This window comes from Pristiophorus japonicus, chromosome 14 (genome assembly GCF_044704955.1).
Source record: "Pristiophorus japonicus isolate sPriJap1 chromosome 14, sPriJap1.hap1, whole genome shotgun sequence".
Taxonomy (NCBI): domain Eukaryota; kingdom Metazoa; phylum Chordata; class Chondrichthyes; family Pristiophoridae; genus Pristiophorus; species Pristiophorus japonicus.
In genome coordinates, this window is record NC_091990.1 from 3,786,490 (window position 1) to 3,808,717 (window position 22,228).

A 22,228-nucleotide genomic window follows, 5' to 3' on the forward strand; every position below is an offset into this window, starting at 1 on the left:
CATTTTAGTTAACCCATTTGGGACCGACCTCTGTCGAGGGGTTCAGACATTCCAGTGACCTTCAGTTGTGCATCATCACGATGGACTTGGGCCCAGATAGATGGAGGGCTCTGTGTTGAGTCGCCCTGTGATTTAACGTTCTTGAAATAGGTTTCCAGTATAGGGAGACTCGCATCCTGTTCGAATTGAGCAATTGGACAGTCAATTGCATTTATATAGCACTTTGCACTCTGGTTTCCATGCAATATTTTGTTATTTTGTGCGCACAGTCTCGATTAAGTGACTGGAGGTATTTTTCTATTTAAAAACATTGGAAAGTATAAAGTTTCAAAATCCATGTCACATGACGGCCCTCTGATTAAAACTCACCGGCCCAGCTTCTCTCTGACCACACCACTGCTGCACACAGCCATGCTTTGTACCGCTTTCACCAATTAGTTTTACCTAATTAATTTTTAACCTGCAGCATAAACAAAGTGTATTGCAAAGACCAGTGGGGCCTGACTTGCATCCCAAGGGCTGTCCTAATGTATCCTGCAGATTGAGTGATGGAGCATCGAGACTGGGCACGTCCAAGGTTCGGCAAATGGTTCTGGAACCTTTCACAATGTTTATTTATATGAAAGTGCCTGTGTCAATTTTACGGCATTTGTAGTCTGTAGAAGGTTCCGCTCTCCGTACTATTAAAAAATAGAAGTATAACATTATGAGGGGCCTGGATAGAGTGGATAGGAAAGATCTATTTCCCTTAGCAGCAGGGTCAATTACCAGGGGGCACAGATTTAAAGTAATTAGTAGGAGGGTTAGAGGGGAGATGAGAACTTTCTTCACCCAGAGGGTGGTGGGGGTCTGGAACTCACTGCTTGAAAGGGTGGTAGAGGCAGAAACCCTCACCACATTTAAACAGTACCTGGATGTGCACTTGAAGTGCCATAACCTACAGGGCTACGGACCAAGAGCTGGAAAGTGGGATTAGGCTGGATAGCTCTTGGTTGGCCGACGCGGACACGATGGGCCGAATGGCCTCCTTCCGTGCTGTAAATTTCTGTAATTCTATGAGAGCGCTGGAGAAAGTGCAAAAAAAGATTTACAAGGATGGTAACTCAGACGTGGAATGGGTTGCCACAGGAAGTGGTTGTGGCGAGTAGCTTGGATGCTTTCAACCAGAGAAAAGGGAGATTTGCGGAAAGGCTGAGATATGAGGTAGTTGCTCCCTTGATTATAATCGCTCCACCATCGGTGGCCGTGCCTTCTGTTGCCTGGGCCCCAAGCTCTGGAACTCCCTCTCTAAACCTCTCCGCCTCTCTCCCTCTCTTTCCTCCTTCAAGACGCTCCTTGAAACCTATCTCTTTGACCAAGTTTTTGGTCACCTGCCCTAATTTCTACTTATGCGGCTCGGTGTTGAATTTTTATCTCCTAACCCTCCTGTGAAGCGCCTTGGGGCGTTTCACTATGTTAAAGGTGCTATATAAATGCAAGTTGTTGTTGTTGAGCTGAGTGGCCGTGCAGTGATCTGCAGTTTCCGCACAGCCCGCGTCCTGCCAGCCAGTTCCGTATCCAGCTCAATATATTTCCACTAATACCAGAGGCTCCGATCTTAGAGAAGCCTCTTGTGCGATACCTTGTCAAAAGGTTTTTGGAAATCTAAGTCGACAATGTGAGACATGACCTTTTTTTAATGAAGCCATGTTGGGTGTCCCGAATATGTCCCTCCGTTTCCAAGTATTCACATCTATAATGATTCTTTCAAGCATCTTCCCCATTACTGATAAAGTGATGGGCCTGCGGTTACCCGCGTCTGCCTTATTCTCCTCTAGCCGTCTCTCCAAGAACTGGGCTTCACAGGATAGAATCATAGAAATCTACAGCACGGAAGGAGCCCATCGTGTCCGAGCCGGCCGGCAAAGAGCTACCCAGCCTAATCCCACTTTCCAGCTCTGGGTCCGTAGCCCTGTAGGTTACGGCACTTCAAGTGCACATCCAGGTACTTTCTAACTGTGGTGAGGGTTTCTGCCTCTATCACCCTTTCAGGAAAAGGGCTGTGTTCCACAAAGTGCTCATTGCAGCAAGTTACAAGGACACAAGTTGTGAAGAGCAAGTTTAGGACAAGACGTGAGGAAGTATTGCTTTACACAGGGAGGGTGGGTTACAGAGAAGGTGAGCCGAGGGATGGACATTGGATCCATTTATGCAACAAGTAGATCCCACAATGGGAAGACACTGGGATTTCTAGTCTAGAAGAATGAGGGGGGGGATGAGGGGGTTGACTTATGAGGATAGGTTGGGCCTATCCACATTGGAGTTCAGAAGAATGAGAGGTGATCTTATTGAAGCTTATCAGATAATGAGGGGGCTCGACAAGGTGGATGCAGAGAGGATGTTTCCACTCATAGGGGAAACTAAAACTAGGGGCACAGTCTCAGGATAAGGGGCCGCCCATTTAAAAATGAGATGAGGAGGAATTTCTTCTCTCAGAGGGTTGTAAATCTGTGGAATTCTCTGCCCCAGAGAGCTGTGGAGGCTGGGTCATTGAATATATTTAAGGTGGAGATAGACAGATTTTTGAGTGATAAGGGAGTGAAGGGTTATGGGGAGCGGGCGGGGAAGTGGAGCTGAGTCCATGATCAGATCAGCCATGATCTTATTGAATGGCAGAGCAGGCTCGAGGGGCTGAATGGCCGACCCCTGCTCCTATTTCTTATGTTCTTAATGAGTTCAAATAGGCCAAAGGGCCACCTTCAACTGAACCTATTCCATTTCTATGCCCCTGTTTCCATTTCAGATAATATTCAACTCCTTTTTGAAAGAGTGAATAGATTTGCGCTGGCCATAACATGCGCTTGAAATTCCTCGGTCTTGTACGCTGGTTTGTGTGGTTTTGGGTGAAGTGGACTGGACCCGACCCATGTTCCTTAGTTCTGTGCCCATCATCTACAGCAAGTAGATGATTTCTACTTTTTCCCCCTCAAAGAACTAATGTAACTGGGAGGGAAAATTAAATACAGGTCACCCAGTCGGGGGTGGGGGTGCTGAACTTACCGATTCTCATCACGATGCAAAGTTCCTTCAATACTTTATTCTTTAAAAAAAGACTTACATTTATATAGCGCCTTTCAAACCGCCAGACGTCTCAAATTGCTTTACAGCCAATGAAGTACTTTTGGAGTGTAGTCATTGTTGTAATGTGGGAAATGAGGCAACAAGCTCCCACAAACAGCAATGTGATACTGACCAGATAATCTGTTTTAGTGATGTTGATTTGAGGAATAAATATTGGCCCCAGGACACCGGGGATAACACCCCTGCTCTTCTACATCCTGAGAGAGCAGACGGGGCCTCGGTTTAGCGTCTCATCTGAAAGACGGCACCTCCGACAGTGCGGCACTCCCTCAGCACTGCTCTGGGAGTGTCCGCCTAGATTTCTGTGCTCAAGTCTCTGGAGTGGGACTTGAACCCACAACCTCCTGACTCAGAGGCGAGAGTGCTACCCACTGAGCCACGGCTGACACTTTAAATCAATGATTCTTGCTAAAGTGGTAAACTGTTCTGGGATGGGGCAAGTGCTCAGAGATTGCGGCAGTGAACTTTCAATGTTTACCCTTTGTTTGTTTTATTCCCCCTCCCCCCTCCACCCCAGTCATACACGCCGCCTGTAAACGAGTTCAAGATCGGAATGAAGCTGGAGGCTCAGGACCCGCGGAACATCACCTCCACCTGCATCGCCACCGTGGTGGGCATCACCGGCGCCCGCCTGCGCCTGCGTCTCGACGGCAGTGACAACAAAAACGATTTCTGGCGGCTGGTGGACTCATCGGAGATCCAGCCGATTGGGAACTGCGAGAAGAATGCCGGAATGTTGCAGCCACCTCTAGGTAAGAAGCGGACATCTCCGGTCAATGCCCACCGTGGTGAGACCACAACCTGGAGCACTGTGCACAGTTCCCGTCTCCTTATCAGACTTACCTTGGAGTGGGTGCAGCAAAGGTTCACTGGATTGATCCCTGGGATGAGAGGGTTGTCCTATGAGGAGAGATTGAGTGGATTGGGCCCATACTCTCTGGAGTTTAGAAGTGATCTCATTGAAACATACAAGATTCTGAGGGGGATTGACAGGGTAGGTGCAGGGAGGATGTTTCCCCCCGGGCTGGAGGGTCTAGAACCAGAGGTCACAGTCTCAGGATAAGGGGTCGGCCATTTAGGACTGAGATGAGGAAGAATTTCTGGACTCGGAGAGTGGTGAATCTTTTTTAAATTCTCTGTCTTGAGGCTGAGAGCGATAGATTTTTGGAGTCTCGGGGAATCGAGGGATATGGGGATTGGGCGGGAAAGTGGAGTTGAGGTCAAAGATCAGCCATGATCTTATTGAATGGCGGAGCAGGCTCGAGGGGCTGAATAGCCGTCATCCTGTAATTCTCTCCTGCTGCTGAATAAATGAATTCAGGGTAACACGGGCAGGGTGCTTCTGGATCACGAGGAGATGGGGGGAGGAGTGAGAGGAGAGGGGGGGAGGAGTGAGAGGAGGGGGGTGGGGGAAGGGGTGGGAGGAGAGGAGAGGAGAGGGGGGTGGGGGGGGGAGGGGTGAGAAGAGCATGCAGAAACCAAGCGCAGGCAGCGGAAGGAGCGTGCGGCAAACCAGACTCCCCACCCACCCTTTCCTTCAACCACTGTCTGTCCCACCTGTGACAGAGACTGTAATTCCCGTATTGGACTGTTCAGTCACCTGAGAACTCACTTTTAGAGCGGAAGCAAGTCTGCCTCGATTTCGAGGGACTGCCTCTGATAGTGATGCTGCTGCTGTGTGGTTCCTGAATGCTCTTTGGCCAAGGACTCCATGATGCTCTTCTTCCACTTAGGGCGGTCTTTGGCCAGGGACTCCCAGGTGTCAGTGGGGATGTTGTACTTTATCAGGGAGGCTTTGAGGGTGTCCTTGAAACGTTTCCTCTCCCCACCTGGGGCTCGCTTGCCGTGTAGGAGTTCCGAGTAGAGTGTTTGCTTTGGGAGTCTTGTGTCGGGCATGCGGACAATGTGGCCCGCCCAACGGAGCTGGTCGAGTGTGCTCAGTGCTTCAATGCTGGGGAAGTTGGTCTGGTCGAGAACGCTGACGTTGGTGTATCTAACCTCCTTCAGTACTGCCCCTCCGACAGTGCAGCGCTCCCTCAGTACTGCCCCTCCGACAGTGCAGCGCTCCCTCAGTACTGCCCCTCCAACAGTGCGGCACTCCCTCAGTACTGCCCCTCCGACAGTGCAGCGCTCCCTCAGTACTGCCCCTCCGACAGTGCAGCGCTCCCACAGTACTGCCCCTCCGACAGTGCAGCATTCTCTCAGTATTGCCCCTCCAAACGTGCGGCGCACCCTCAGTACTGCTCCTCCGACAGTGCGGCGCTCCCTCAGTACTGCCCATCTGACAATGCGGCACTCCCTTAGTACTGCCCCTCTGACAGTGCAGCACTCCCTCAGTATTGTCCCTCTGACAGTGCGGTGCTCCCCCAGCACTGCCCCTCCGACAGTGTGGCACTCCTTCAGTACTGCACTGGGAGTGTCAGCCTAGATTCACGTACTCATGTCCCTGGAGTGGTATTTGAACCCACAACCTTCTGACTCAGACGAGAGAGAGTGCTGCCCACTGAGCCACGAATACAGCTGCAGAACTCGCTGAAAAACCATATTGGATGGTCTCGCCAGCAGGCCTGGGAGGAATCGCTCGTAAAATGGACCCCAAACTTGGCAAACGGTCCATTTCTGTGGAGCCGGGCCACGTGTGGAAGCGGCCGGCTGATCCGTTAGCGCCCTGGGTTGTGTCTCCAAAACTATCAGCAGGTCTCAAGTGGCCACTTTTCTCTTGAGCTGAGATAATGAGCACTTGTATGCTGTTTGACCATGGAAGGCATCACAGCCAAATGTAATCTTGCGCTCGACTGAGGCAGGTTTTCCGAGTGGCGGGGGGGGGGGAACACCTGGGGTTTTTACCTCCGCAACGTGTGTCTTTTTTCCCCCGGCAGATTCCCGGTTGGGAGGCCAGCCCGAGTGATGTGGGGTGGGGGGGTTGGGATGGTGGGGCGAGGTGGCTGTGATCAATTTCACATCAGAAATAGGAGCAGGAGTAGGCCATACGGCCCCTCGAGCCTGCACCGCCATTCAATACAATCATGGCTGATCCGATCATGGACTCAGCTCCACTTCCCTGCCCGCTCCCCATAATCCCTTATCCACTTATCGTTTAAGAAGCTGTCTATTTCTATCTTAAATTTATTCAATGTCCCAGCCTCCACAGCTCTCTGAGGCAGCGAATTCCACAGATCCACAACCCTCTGAGAGAAGAAATTCCTCCACATCTCAGTTTTAAATGGGCGGCCCCTTATTCTAAGATTATGCCCCCTAGTTCTAGTCTCCCCCATCAGTGGAAACATCCTCTCTGCATCCATCTTGTCAAGCCCCCTCATAATCTTATACTTTTTGATAAGATCACCTCTCATTCTTCTGAATTCCAATGAGTAAAGGCCCAACCCACTCAACCTTTCCTCATAAGTCAACCCCCTCATCTCCGGAATCAACTGAGTGAACCTTCTCTGAACTGCCTCCAAAGCAAGTATATCCTTTGTTAAATATGGAAACCAAAACTCTACACAGTATTCCAGTTGTGGCCTCACCAATACCCTGTATGACTGTAACAAGACTTCCCTGCTTTTATACTCCATCCCCTTTGCAATAAAGGCCAAGATTCCATTGGCCTTCCTGATCACGCTGTACCTGCATACAGGTTAATGGGGGTTAAAATTTCCCTCAACGGGGCTAATTGTTACCCTGGCTGCGTTAGGTAACTGCACAGGCCTGGGATCATCCAGTCTTTATGGCGTGGTCCATGATGTATTTCTCCAGTAGGTCGTTAGACAGCTCAATGAACTCTTTAACAGCGAAAGACACCTGTCCACAATGATTAAAAATCCAGTACCCATTAACATTAAAATTGCCAGACAGCGACAAGCCACATGGTAACATGGCTGCCCAGCCTCCCCATTGTCAAACAAGGCAGGTAGGTGTGACCATTTAGATACGCTGCAGTCTTCAACTCTCTGTGACCTGTACCGATGAGGAAGGCCAAGGGGCCGATTCAGCTCACCCGTCCGTGGAAACTCGAGCTCACTCACTGCCTCTTCAATGACCCTGGGTTTTTGCCAACAGTACGAGGCCCAGAAAGGAGTTCCCGATGTTTGTTAATCAAACAAAGAAGCATTTACAAACATCTGTTGGCTTGGTGGTGGCACTGAGCGTGAGCAAAGAGACTCGGCAATTACAGTGTCGGAACAGCTGGTGCCCAATTCTGGGCCCCGCACTTTAGGAAGGATGTGAAGGCCTTAGAGAGAATGCAGAAAAGATTTACGAGAATGGTTCCAGGGATGAGGGACTTCAGTGACGTGGCTAGACTGGAGAAGCTGGGGTTGTTCTCCTTGGAGCAGAGAAGGTTGAGAGGAGATTTGATCGAGGTGTTCAAAATCATGAGGGGTCTGGACAGAGTAGATGGAGAGAAACTGTTCCCATTGGTGGAAGGGTCGGGAACCAGAGGACACAGATTTAAGGCGATTGGCAGAAGAACCAAAGGCGACATGAGGGAAAACGTTTTTACGCAGCGAGTGGTTAGGATCTGGAATGCGCTGCCTGAGAGGGTGGTGGAGGCAGACTCAATCGCGGCTTTCAAAAGGGAATTGGATAAGTACCTGAAGGAAAAATAATTAGCAGGGCTCCGGGGAAAGGGTGGGAGAGTGGGACTGGCTGAGGTGCTCTTGCAGAGAGCCGGCACGGGCTCAACGGGCCGAATGGCCTCCTTCTGTGCTGTAACCGTTCTGTGATTCTAGTCCTGCTCCGCACTGTGATTGACGGGGCATCTGATGAATTGAAATCCTAGCTCCTTGCATTGTTAACTTTCTTTTCTCACGCTGAACAGATTATAAATTATTAAATGTGTAAATGCATTGTGAAGGTCCTCGTTAGACATTCACAAATATGTGCATATATTTCTTTTTAAATAAGAATCTGCGTTGAATTATTCATTTGCAAATGAATAAAATCCAATTCTGAATTTGTTTGCAGAATTATGAATGGGAAGAATAGATTAAGCAGTTGCTTTCTGATTTACTGGGCACATCTCCAAATGAACTAACTTGAATTATTTAACGGCGACGCATCAAGTACTTATGGAGCCTTCTGACAGGCTGTATATCGTCGAGCTCCAGCCCTCAACACAGCACTGCTTGAGATTTTTGTGGCCTGAGATCTGATAGGTGCAGGAGCTCGAGTCCTGTACTGTGTGCAGCTTTTGCCTGTGTCTGAGACGCTGTGTCAGCCCTGGACATGTACCTAGTGCCGAGCATAGTGCAAGGGCATCTTGCCTCCCTCCCAGTCATACTGAACCAACTGTGAGCTTGTAAAGGAGGCAAAGTGAGGAAACTGATTCCCGCTACATTCCTCCATTGGCTCCCAGTTAAGCAACGCCTCAATTTCAAAATTCTCATCCTTATTTTCAAATCCCTTCTGGCCCTCACCCCCTCCCTATCTCTGTAATCTCCTCCAGCCCCACAACCCCCTGAGATGTCTGCGCTCCTCTAACTCTGCCCTCTTGACCATCCCTGATTATAATCGCTCAGCCATCGGTGGCCGTGCCTTCAGCTGCCTGGGCCCCAAGCTCTGGAACTCCCTCCCTAAACCTCTCCACCTCTCTACCTCTCTCTCCTCCTTCAAGACGCTCCTTAAAACCGACCTCACCTGCCCTAATTTCTACTTCTGTGGCTCGGTGTCGAATTCTCTGCAGCTTAGCGGGAACGTTGCTTGCAGGACTTGTATTTTGTTATGCGGTATAAAAATCTTGTGTAGGATACGAGCTTCCTGCCAACAAACCTTAGCTTCTGCAGTCACTGTTTTTGATGATGCTATTCTGTCAATATTATTGTAAATTGCTATGTCATCATTTCCCCATTCAGTCTTGCTGGGTCATCTGTCATGTCGTAGTTGCGGGCTTTGGCCACTAGTTTGCTCCAGGGTGAGTTTCGGAGGTCGCTATCCCAACTCCATCGCCATCTTGTATTTTAAAAAAATATATATATATATTCTTCAACTTCAAATATATATATATTCTTCAAAAATATATATATATTCTTCAACTGGGCAAATTACTGGTAAGATATGAAATGTCAAGATACCTCATTTAATAAGGGTGCAACCAACCGATTATCGCAAAAGCGAAATACAGCAGATGCTGGAAATCTGAAATAAAAACCGAAAACGCTGGAAACGCTCAGCGGGTCGGGCAGCATCTGTGGCGAGAGAGAGAAACAGTTAATGTTTCGGGTCGGTGACCCTTCCTCAGAACTGAAAAAGTTAGAGATGTGCCAGGTTTTTAAGCAAGTGTCGGCGGAGGAAAAAGGGGGGAGGGGAGGAATGAACAAAAGGGAAGGTCAGTGGTCGGTGGGAGGCAGGAGAGATTAGAGAGACAAAAGGATGATGGAGCGAGGCGAAAGGAGATGGTAATGGGACAAGTGAAGAAACAAAAGATGGATCTAGAGAGGCTGTAAATGGCAGAATCAGCAACTGCTGCCCTGGGAAAGAGAAAAAAAACGGGGAAAAAAAAATATAATAAAATAATAAATAAATAAAAATCCATTATCATGTGACTACTGTCACTTCTCCAGTTCCTATACTCGATTGCTATACTGAATTAACATGCACTGGTGCTAATGTGCTGCATCCCCTGTTGATGAGTCATGATAACAGATCAGAGTAGTGTACCGGACGACCCTCCCAGGGCGGTATCTGTCAACTCGGCATGCTGCTAAAACTGGAATGGGGAGCTTCTCTCACCGTATTTTTGCAGAAGTGAGAGAGAGAGAAACTGCCGCTGTCATTGGGTTCCAGGTCTCCGAGCCAGTGTAGTTTGTGTAACACTGTGCAAGTGTTCAATCGCAGTGAGCGGGGGTGTCCATGACTGAGTTGACACAGTTTGTGTTTCTGTACAGCATGCTGCGGGTGGAACCTGCTCTTCAGCTCGGGTCTGTTGGGTCTCGTCGCTTTTGAGGTTCAAAAAAAATAACCAGGGAGGATTGTGTACGTCCAACTGCGCACTCCAGACACGGAGCCCAGATAGTGTGCAGCTCTTACCACAGTTGTACAGGTTGAACCTCCTTTATCCGGCCCGCTCGGGACCTGGCCGGTGCCGAATGAGGGAGGTCAGCCCGAGGTCGGGGGGGGGGGTGGGAGAGGAGGTCCCCGCTCCGGGCAGGCCCAAAGTGTCGGCGGGTCCCCAGCGGGCCGAGTGTCAGCACGGCCCCAAAGTCAGGGTGGAGGTCGGCCGCGTTCTGTGCACGCGCCCCCGGCCATTGGAATCATGCCGGATGAGGGAGTCCTGGATAAGGGAGTTCCAACCTGTGTATTTATATCTAAGGTTCGGGAGAATGCCCCGTTCAAATGGAGTCTCCCAACGTCCCGGCACCGCCCTGACCTTACTCCGAGCAAGGTGAGCGACCCAAGTGTTCGGGAAGGGAATCAATGTTATGGCGATCAGTAACCACACAGGAATGTGGGTCCCTGCTGGCAAATCTCTGGAGGTTGGGCCATCTTACATTGGCCTACTATCAAGAGACTGAGCACTATCCATGGAGAGAGGGCACTCCTTATGAAACTGCCTCAATCTTTTCCTTTCCTTTAACCTATTGTGGTTCCTGGTGACTGGAGTGAATCTGCAGACCTTGGTCTGATCATTGTAGCCTTTAGAGAACGTGCAAAGGAACACGAGAACAGGAGGAGGCCATTCAGCCCCTTGAGGCTCTTCCGCCATCCAGTTAGATCGCGGCTGATCTGTATCTTAACTCCATCACCGACCTTGGTTGCGTAACCCATAATACCCTTGCCTAACAAAAACCCATCACTCTCAGTTTTGAAATTTTCAATTGACCCCTCCGGCCTCCACAGTTTTTTGGGGGAGAGAGTTCCAGATTCCCGCTGCCCTTTGTGTGAAGAGACGCTTCCTGACAGCACCCTGAACGGCCTGGCTCTAATTTTAAGGTTATGCCCCCTTATTATGGACTCTTCAAGAGCTCTGATCTTACAAATCCATTTACAACAACAACTTGTATTTATATAGCGCCTTTTAACGTGGTAAAACGTCCCGAGGCGCTTCACGGGTATTATCAAAGCATAAAATTTGACACCGAGTCATATAAGGAGCAATTACGGCAGATGACCAAAGCTTGGTCAAAGAGGTAGGTTTTAAGGAGCATCTTATAGGAGGGAAGAGAGATGGAGAGGTTTTTAGAGGGAGTTCCAGAGCTCGGGGCCCAGGCAGCTGAAGGCACGGAAAGTTACACGGAACCTAGATACCAGAGCAACAGCTTCAAGATCCAAGACAAGGTGGCTGCAGAGAGAATATTTCCACTCATAGGGGAAACTAAAACTAGGGGACATAGTCTTCGAATAAGGGGCCGCCCATTTAAAACCGAGATGAGGAGGAATTTCTTCTCTGAGGGTTGTAAATCTGTGGAATTCTCTGCCCCAGAGAGCTGTGGGGGCTGGGTCATTGAATATATTTAAGGTGGAGATAGACAGATTTTTGAGCGATAAGGGAGTAAAGGGTTATGGGGAGCGGGCGGGGAAGTGGAGCTGAGTCCATGATCAGATCAGCCACGATCTTATTGAATGGCGGAGCAGGCTCGAGGGGCCAAATTGCCGACTCCTCCTATTTCTTATGTTCTTAAAACGAGGCAAGTTTATTCCCAGAGGTTTGATTCCTCTGGAAAGGAGAGCATGTACCTGCCGATGATTGTGATACAATCTGGGTTGAGATTTTAGATCTGTACATGGCTGTTCACATAAGAACATAAGAAATAGGAGCAGGAGTCGGCCATACGGCCCCTCGAGCCTGCTCCGCCATTTAATAAGATCATGGCTGATCTGATCATGGACTCACCTCCACTTCCCCGCCCGCTCCCCATAACCCTTGACACTGCCACGCTGATCGCAGATCTGGGTCCCGCTCACTCCAGTCTGAGTGAGAGACTGTGCACAGCGCACTAACCTTGTACATTTTCTTTTGTAACGGTGACTCTAGGATTTCGACTGAATGCATCTTCGTGGCCCATGTTTTTGCTGAAAACTCTAAGTGGAGCAGAAATGGCACCAGTCCGAATATTTCACAAGGTAGGCGTGCCTTCTTTGATATTTGAAGTGTCTTTATTTGCTCACAGTGTTGTGCAGTTTTGTCCAATTGGTAAAAGCAGTTTCCTATCGAGTTCCCCCCCCCCATCTCCGTTATTCCTTTTAGCATTTCCTCACTAACCTCCATGTGTCCAGGGGCGACCTGTGTCCTCCAAGGACTGGCACTGATTCGCTGTTGGGAATTACACGATCCTCTCGCTCGGGATTACTCGCCCTTCCACTCTCTTCCCCCTCCCGATTGGAATTCCCTGTTTGGCATCAACCTTTTCCTCACCTCTGGTGACAGCATTGGAAATCATCTGTCAGTACAAGCCTTGGTTTTATTATTCGTGTCCTGGGATGTGGGCATCGCGGGAAAGGCCGGCATTTATTGCCCATCCCTAGTTGCCCTCGAATCTGGTGGTGAGTCACCTTCTTGGAATAAGTGGCTCGCTGGGCCATTTCAGGGGGCAGTTAAGAGTCAGTCACATTGCTGTGAGTCTGGAGTCACATAAAGGCCAGACCGGGTAAGGACGGCAGATTTCCTTCCCTAAATCCGATTGTTTCATGGTCACCATTACTGATGGTAGATTTTTTAATTCCAGATTTATTTAATTGAATTTAAATTTCCCAGCTGCCGTGGTGGGATTTGATCTCATGTCACCAGATAATTAGTCCAGATCTCTGGATTACTGGTCCAGTGACATAACCACTCTGCTACCTTAGCCCAAGACATCCATAATTCCTGGGCCTATGTAGTGGAACAGTGCTTGTACCTTTAGCTTTTAACGTGCTTTATTCCTTCTTCCTTACTGAGAAATTCTTGATGCTTCCCTTCTCAAATCAACCCACCTTTGTCCATTGAATGCGAGCCAGTTCCTGGCCATAGCCACGAACAGGGTTTGTGTAGATTATCACGTGTGCTAAAACCCTTGCTCAGCTCTGGCTGAGGGGGCTGGGAGTTTACCAGAACTTTGTCCACTTCACTCTGCTCTTTATCACTGGATTACCCGAGAGCTGTAACATACCGGGGAGATTAGCCAGAACAGATATATTTTTAATCTCGCGTTCCTCCCCTTCAGCGATGATATTGGGCATGTTATCGGTATTTGAGCAATTGAAATTCTGTCACTTCACTTTGCCAGTAACCACAAGCATTTCTCTATCACAGTGCAATCGTAACGCATCAGGTCCTTGGCAGAAAGTTTGAGTACGTTTACAGCCTCCGGTGGTGGCTTTGCTTCCAGAAAGTATCAAACACCTGCTTGAGTTGGATTCCAGGCTGTAACCAAGATTTGAAAATTCCTTCCATGGTTTCTGTCTTGTGTTCCCCTTCCCGTACCCAGATGTTGCACAGATATTATTCAATGGCTTGATGATATTGCAGTTTGTTATTACAGGCTGGAATGTTTTGCGAACTAGTGATAGGGGGGCGGGGGTGGGGGGGGGCGGAGACTGAGGGGGCGGGCCGAGAGGGGAGTGCTGGCTCATGCTGGGGTGAGATTTCCTGGGGACGGGCTGGAGTTTGGAAGAATGAGAGGTGATCTCATTGAAATGTACACAATTCTTACAGGGCTTGACAGGGTAGATGCAGGGAGGATGTTTCCCCCGGGGCTGGGGAATCTAGAACCAGGGGTCACAATCTCAGGATAAGGGGTCAGCCATTTAGGACTGAGATGAGGAGAAACTTCTTCACTCAGAGGGTGGTGAATCTTTGGAAGTCTCTACCCCAGAGGACTGTGGATGCCCAGTCGTTGAGTGTATTCAAGGCTGAGATCGATAGATTTTTGGATATTAAGGGAATCGAGGGATATGGGGATTGGGCAGGAAAGTGGAGTTGAGGTCAAAGATCAGCCATGATCTCACTGAATGGTGGAACAGGCTCGAGGGACCGAATGGCCGACTCCTGCTCCTAATTCTTATGTTCTATTTGTTCCTATGTTATGTCCCTCCAATACATTGCACAGCTTTCTGTGTGGCCCTCAGCAACAGAATGTGTTCACTGTGGCAGGATGGAGGGCGAAATCATCACAGCCGAGCCCAATTTCTTCAATTTCAGCGGGGTTACCGCAGTGGCAGTGATCCGGAGAGTACCCCGGCTGATATTTTTCTTCCCACCTGTCCCAGAGATTCTGAGGCCATTTGTGGCTCCAGACGTGTGCCCTGTTAAGGCCAGCTCATTAACTCCAAACCAATAATTGGACCTTGGACCTTCCTGGTCTGTAGAACTCCGAGGCACACCAGATTTATCACCAGAAGCGTGGCAGGTGGGAGTTCAATGTGGGCAAGTGTGAGGTGATGCACTTTGGGAGGACTAATATGGAAATATGTTAAACTATAAATAATTCTTAAACGTGTAGGTGAGCAGCGAGGCCTTGGTGTCCATATATTCACATCCTCAAAGGTGGCGGGGCGTGTCGATAAGATGGTTAAAAAAGCATATGGGTAACTTGGGTTTATAAATAGAAGCATAGAATATAAAGAAAGAAAGACTTGCATTTATATAGCGCCTTTCACGACCACCGAATGTCCCAAAGCGCTTTACAGCCAATGAAGTAGTTTTGGAGTGCAGTCACTGTTGTAATGTGGGAAACGCGGCAGCCAATCTGCGCACAGCAAGCTCCCACAAACAACAATGTGATAATGACCAGATAAACTGTTTTTAGTGATGTTGATTGAGGGATAAATATTGGCCCCAGGACACTGGGGATAACTCCCCTGCTCTTCTTCGAAATAGTGCCGTGGGATCTTTTACGTCCACCTGAGAGAGCAGACGGGGCCTTGGTTTAACGTCTCATCCGAAAGACGGCACCTCCGACAGTGCGGCGCTCCCTCAGCACTGCACTGGGAATGTCGGCCCGGATTTTTGTGCTTAAGTCCCTGGAGTGGGACTTGAACCCACAACCTTCTGACTCAGAAGCGAGTGTGCTGCCCACTGAGCCATGGCTGACAATAGGCGGAGATGGATGTTGGGCAGAGCGCTGGGTCAGATCACGGACTGCCAGTGGAGGGCACTCAGGTTTTTTTTCAATGCCGTTGCTGATTTCTCTCCCCTCTCCCCTGAAAAGGTGAGCTTGTGGTGCGGTATAGAAACATAGAAAATAGGTGCAGGAGTAGGCCATTCAGCCCTTCTAGCCTGCACCGTCATTCAATGAGATCATGGCTGAACATGCAACTTCAGTACCCCATTCCTGCTTTCTCGCCATACCCCTTGATCCCCCTAGTAGTAAGGACTTCATCTAACTCCCTTTTGAATATATTTAGTGAATTGGCCTCAACTACTTTCTGTGGCGCAGAATTCCACAGGTTCACCACTCTCTGGGTGAAGAAGTTTCTCCTCATCTCGGTCCTAAATGGCTTACCCCTTATCCTTAGACTGTGACCCCTGGTTCTGGACTTCCCCAACATTGGGAACATTCTTCCTGCATCTAACCTGTCTAAACCCGTCAGAATTTTAAACGTTTCTATGAGGTCCCCTCTCATTCTTCTGAACTCCAGTGAATACAAGCCCAGTTGATCCAGTCTTTCTTGATAGGTCAGTCCCACCATCCCAGGAATCAGTCTGGTGAACCTTCGCTGCACTCCCTCAATAGCAAGAATGTCCTTCCTCAAGTTAGGAGACCAAAACTGTACACAATACGCCAGGTGTGGCCTCACCAAGGCCCTGTACAACTGTAGCAACACCTCCCTGCCCCTGTACTCAAATCCCCTCGCTATGAAGGCTACCATGCCATTTGCTTTCTTAACCGCCTGCTATACCTACATGCCAACCTTCAATGACTGATGTACCATGACACCCAGGTCTCGTTGCACCTCCCCTTTTCCTAATCTGTCACCATTCAGATAATAGTCTGTCTCTCTGTTTTTACCACCAAAGTGGATTCAAGTGCCCATCGGCCTCGCGGCCCTGGCCCAGGTGGCCTTTATCCATCTCTGAGCCTTGATAGTGGGCATAGGTAAGCTCGTCCATCGTGGGTCACTCCAGCTGAGCCCATTAATATCCAGCTCGGGTCACTGGATACCGAGCTGGAGTGAGAACCCCAGGCAGGTATTGTCCCCAACCCTGGGGGAAGGAGGATGGGGGTGCTGAGGCCAATCGCAGTGTGTTCTGCAGCCGAAATGGACAGCTCAGCTCACACTGTGGCCACCAGAGCAGGTCAGAGGCTGGGTATTCTGCGGCGAGTGTCTCCCCAAAGCCTTTCCACCGTCGACAAGGCACAAGTCAGGAGTGTGATGGAATACTCTCCACTTGCCTGGATGAGTGCAGCTCCAACAACACTCAAGAAGCTCGACACCATCCAGGACAAAGCAGCCGCTTGATCAGCCCCCCATCCCCCACCTTCAACACTCACTCCCTCCACCACCGGCGCACCGTGGCTGCAGTGTGTACCATCTACAAGATGCACTGCAGCAACTCGCCAAGGCTTCTTCGGCAGCACCTCCCAAACCCACGACCTCTACCACCTAGAAGGACAAGGGCAGCAGGCACATGGGAACACCACCACCTCCACGTTCCCCTCCCAGTCACACACCATCCTGGCTTGGAAATATATCGGCCGTTCCTTCATCGTCGCTGGGTCACAATCCTGGAACTTCCTCCCTAACAGCACTGTGGGAGCACCTTCACCACACGGACTGCAGCGGTTCAAGAAGGCGGCTCACCACCACCTTCTCGAGGGGCAATTAGGGATGGGCAATAAATGCCGGCCTTGCCAGCGATGCCCACATCCCATGAACAAATTAAAAAAGACAGGGGACTGAGCTTAGTATCTCTGGCTCCGCCTCTAAATGTACCCATCCAGGGAGCCAATAGGTGGAAGTTTTGATGTCTCCGTTTTGCCGAGTTCTCTGTCGGAAGGTTGAGAGTGGAAGCTCGGCTGCTCAGGAGCACCTCCTAGTGGTCAGTATCAGAGTAGCGTGGACATTATTATTTGGAGCAGGTTGCTTGTGACTGAGACACCAAGCTACTATTCTGGGAAGACCAGAGTAATGTCTTTTGTTTGATGTGATTTAGTGCTCGCATGGCCTGTGTATTAAATAGAGACTGCAACATTCTTTAACAGCCTCAAAGTGCTTTAGTTCAAATCGAATTGATAAATATTTTTTGGTAAATCAGACAAGTATTTTTGAAAATAGAGTTGCTTCAGTGCATCTGTTAAAGGACAATTGCAGAATGACCCCCCCCCCCCCCCTGCCCCCCACCCCTCCCACCAGTCATGGCCCAGTGGGCAGCACCCTCGCCTGTGAGTCAGAAGGTTGTGGGTTCAAGTCCCACTCCAGGGACTTGAGCATAAATCTAGGCTGACACTCCCAGTGCAGTGCTGAGGGAGTGCTGCACTGTCGGAGGGGTAGTGCTGAGTGAGCGCCACACTTTCGGAGGGTTAGTGCTGAGGGAACGCCGCACTGTCGGAGGGGCAATACTGAGGGAGCACCGCACTGTCGGAGGGGCGGTACTGAGGGAGCACCGAACTGTCGGAGGGGCAGTACTGAGGGAGCGCCGCACTGTCGGAGGGGCGATACTGAGGGAGTCCTGCACTGTCGGAGGGGCAGTACTGAGGGAGTCCTGCACTGTCGGAGGGGCAGTACTGAGGGAGTGCCGCACTGTCGGAGGGGCAGTACTGAGGGAGTCCTGCACTGTCGGAGGGGCAGTACTGAGGGAGTGCCGCACTGTCGGAGGGGCAGTACTGAGGGAGTGCCGCACTGTCGGAGGGGCGGTACTGAGGGAGCACCGAACTGTCGGAGGGGCAGTACTGAGGGAGCGCCGCACTGTCGGAGGGGCGATACTGAGGGAGTCCTGCACTGTCGGAGGGGCAGTACTGAGGGAGTCCTGCACTGTCGGAGGGGCAGTACTGAGGGAGTGCCGCACTGTCGAAGGGGCAGTACTGAGGGAGTCCTGCACTGTCGGAGAGGCGGTACTAAGGGAGCACCGAACTGCCGGAGGGGCAGTACTGAGGGAATGCTGCACTGTCGGAGGGGCAGTACTGAGGAAGTGCCGCACTGTTGGAGGTGCTGTCTTTTGGATGAGATGTTAAACCGAGGCCCCGTCTGCTCCCTCAGGTGGATGTAAAAGATCCTATGGCACTATTTGGAAGAAGAGCAGGGAAGTTATCCCCGGTGTCCTGGGGCCAATATTTAACCCTCAATCAACATCACTAAAACAGTCTGATCATTATCACATTGCTGTGTGTGGGAACTTGCTGTGCGCAAATTGGCTGCCGCTTTTTCCACATTACAACAGTTACTACACTCCAAAAGTACTTCATTGGGACGTCCAGTGCTGGTGAAAGGCGCTATATAAATGCAAGTCTGTCTTTGGCTTTTCAGCCTAAATATAGAAGACTAACATTTGTCTGTACTTTCCCAACCCTGCACCAATTGGTCAGTAAGTTTCTCCAGTCAACAATTGAGCGATACAGACAAGGGTCTGGGGGTTGATCCCCAGTCTGTCCGGAGTTCAGTGATGTGTGGTTGGTGGTAAGGTTACCACAGTAGTCTCGAATGCCTGGACAAGAAAGGGGCAGATCAGCCAGGGTTTCTGACGCTCAATTGCCACCCAGAAGCTTTCCATGGACCGCAGAGGTGGCTTCAGCTGTGGATCGGGTCGGGCTTGGCTACAATGCTGCCCCTCCCTCACCCCCGCAATGCCACACAGCCTGTTGCTGCCATCACAGCTTGAAAACGAATAAAGGCTCCTTGGGCAAAGAGCCCGGGCTTGGTCAATCTCTGCGAATGTGAGTCGTCGAAGAATCATTGCCTCCAGGAGCGGAGGGGACTGGGGAAAGAAATGGCTGGAGGAAATTGGAAAATAAAAGCATTTGTGTGAAGTGATTCCAGTGCAGTTCCCCACTTAGTCACAATCTCTAGATTTGTAATTGTGTCTGATAGTTTTTGAACTCTTTCAGTGATTTTACATCATTTTTTTTATATATTATTCAGCACTCGCCTCCACGGCCAATTGAAGAAAACGTTTAGATCGAACCAATGTCCTTTTGCTGGCCTCCCACAAGCTACCCTGCATAAACTAGAGGTGATCCAAAACTTGGCTGCCTGTGTCCTAACTCACACCAAGTCCCGCTCACCCATCACCCCCTGTGCTCGCTGACCTACATTGGCTTCCGGTTAAGCAACGCCTCGATTTCAAAATTCTCATCCTTGTTTACATATCCCTCCCTGGCCCTCGCCCCTCCCTATCTCTGTAATCTCCTCCAGCCCCACAACCCCCCGAGATGTCTGCGCTCCTCTAATTCTGCCCTCCTGAGCATCCCTGATTATAATCGCTCCACCATCGGTGGCCGTGCCTTCTGTTGCCTGGGCTCCAAGCTCGGGAACTCCCTCCCTAAACCTCTCCGCCTCTCTACCTCTCTTTCCTCCTTCAAGATGCTCCTTAAAACCTCCCTCTTTGACCAGGTCACCTGCCGTAATTTCTCCTTATGCAGCTCGGTGTCAAATTTTTTTATTTTATAACACTCCTGTGAAGCGCCCTGGGACGTTTCACTACGTTAAAGGCGCTATATAAATACAGGTAGTTGTTGTTGTTTAAGATTGTGTAGATTGGGCCCATACTCTCTGGAGTTTAGAAGAATGAGAGGTGATCTCATTGAAATATAAGATTCTGAGGGGGAATGACAGGGTAGGTGCAGGGAGGATGTTTCCCCCCCGGGCTGGAGAGTCTAGAACCAGGGGTCACAGTCTCAGGATAAGGGGTCGGCCATTTAGGACTGAGATGAGGAGGAATTTCTTCACTCGGAGGGTGGTGAATCTTTGGAATTCTCTGCCCCAGAGGGTTGTGGAGGCTCAGTCTGAGTATATTCAACATAAGAACATAAGAATTAGGAACAGGAGTAGGCCATCTAGTCCCTCGAGCCTGCTCCGCCATTCAACAAGATCATGGCTGATCTGGCCGTGGACTCAGCTCCACTTACCCGCCCTCTCCCCGCAACACTTAATTCCCTTATTGGTTAAAAATCTATCTATCTGTGACTTGAATACATTCAGTGAGCTAGCCTCAACTGCTTCCTTGGGCAGAGAATTCCACAGATTCACAACCCTCTGGGAGAAGAAATTCCTTCTCAACTCGGTTTTAAATTGGCTCCCCCGTATTTTGAGGCTGTGTCCCCTAGTTCTAGTCTCCCCGACCAGTGGAAACAACCTCTCTGCCTCTATCTTGTCTATCCCTTTCATTATTTTAAATGTTTCTATAAGATCACCCCTCATCCTTCTGAACTCCAACGAGTAAAGACCCAGTCTACTCAATCTATCATCATAAGGTAACCCCCTCATCTCCAGAATCAGCCTAGTGAATCGTCTCTGTACCCCCTCCAAAGCTAGTATATCCTTCCTTAAGTAAGGTGACCAAAACTGCACGCAGTACTCCAGGTGCAGCCTCACCAATACCCTGTACAGTTGCAGCAGGACCTCCCTGTTTTTGTACTCCATCCCTCTCGCAATGAAGGCCAACATTCCATTCGCCTTCCTGATTACCTGCTGCACCTGCAAACTAACTTTTTGGGATTCATGCACAAGGACCCCCAGGTCCCTCTGCACCGCAGCATGGTGTAATTTCTCCCCATTCAAATAAGGCAGAGATAAATAGATTTTTGGAGTCGATGGGGATCGGGCGGGAAAGTAGAGTTGAGGTCGATGATCAGCCGTGATATTGAATGGCGGAGCAGGCTCGAGGGGCCGAATGGCCGACTCCTGCTCCTAATTCTTGTGTTCTTATCTTAACGAATGTACAGGACATTGTGATAGCTTCTTTATGACATCATAAAACACTCTGACTACAAGGCCGAAAACTCGCCAGCTGACCTGGTCACATGGCCCTTTTATTATTATCCATCAGCAGTTGCAGTGCCACAGTAGTCCACCAGGTGGGGCTCTGTTACCGGTCATGGGCCGGAGTCTCGAGAGCAAAGAGTCACTGCTCGGTGCGTGTGCTTTGCGTTAACAGGAACCACCGTCGCCGGCACAGAACTACTACAAAGTGGGGATGAAACTGGAGGCGGTTGACCGGAAGAACCCACACTTCATTTGCCCGGCGACTATCGGGGAAGTGCGAGGGACGGAGGTGCTGGTGACGTTCGATGGCTGGAGAGGGGCCTTCGATTACTGGTGTCGGTACGACTCCCGCGATATCTTCCCTGTGGGATGGTGTTCTTTGACCGGCGACAACCTGCAGCCTCCAGGGACTAAGGGTAAGCCTTGCTTTGTGCCCCCGTGGGAGAGCTGCGATTGGTGCAGGGGAATTTATGGCGGGACACCCAGCCTGTGGGGTCCATTGTGAAGCGGATAGGAGGTGGGCACAACGTGCGACCTGTAACTTCACTGGGGGAGAGTTTGCGGGACCCCAAGTCTGTTGACTTATTTATTTCACGTTAACGCTGCCAGATAGATCCATGCTGTTTTGTTTGTTGAAAAAGATGGGGCAGTCTCTCGATATAATAAAGATTGCTCACAGAGCAGGATACTGGAAATCTGAAACAGGATCCGAAAACGCTGGGAACAATCCAGGTCGGGTAGCATCTCTGGGAAAACAGATGAGGCGCTTCGAGTCAGCTGTGGCTCAGTGGGCAGCACTCTCGCCTCTGAGTCAGGAGGTTGTGGGTTCAAGTCCCACTCCAGGAACTTGAGCACAAAAATCTAAGCTGACACTCCCAAGTGCAGTACTGAGAGAGTGCCGCACTGTCGGAGGGGCCGTCTTTTGGATGAGACATTAAACCGAGGCCCCGCCTGCTCTCTCAGGTGGACGTAAAAGATCCCATGGCACTATTTCAAAGAAGAGCAGGAGAGTTATCCGCGGTGTCCTGGGGCCAATATTTATCCCTCAATCAACATCACTAAAACAGATTATCTGGTCATTATCAGATTGCTGTTTGTGGGAGCTTGCTGTGCGCAAGTTGGCTGCCGCGTTTCCCACATTACAGCAGTGACTACACTCCAAAAGTAATTCATTGGTTGTAAAACGCTTTGGGACGCCTGGTGGTCGTGAACGGCGCTATATAAATGCAAGTCTTTATCTATCTATCTATCTATCTTTCCCTCCAATTGGGCA

At 50.0% G+C, this 22,228-nt stretch overlaps 1 protein-coding gene across 1 annotated transcript in view; it reads left to right on the forward strand.

Annotated features, from left to right (window-relative positions):
* Positions 1–22,228, forward strand: part of scmh1 (Scm polycomb group protein homolog 1) — a 229,958-nt gene that overhangs the window by 84,975 nt on the left and 122,755 nt on the right. Inside the window, exons 5-7 of the mRNA XM_070898789.1 lie at positions 3,638–3,872; positions 12,092–12,180; positions 21,128–21,371. Of these exons, the coding sequence (XP_070754890.1) occupies positions 3,638–3,872; positions 12,092–12,180; positions 21,128–21,371 (568 nt within the window). The remainder of the gene's footprint in view (positions 1–3,637; positions 3,873–12,091; positions 12,181–21,127; positions 21,372–22,228) is intronic.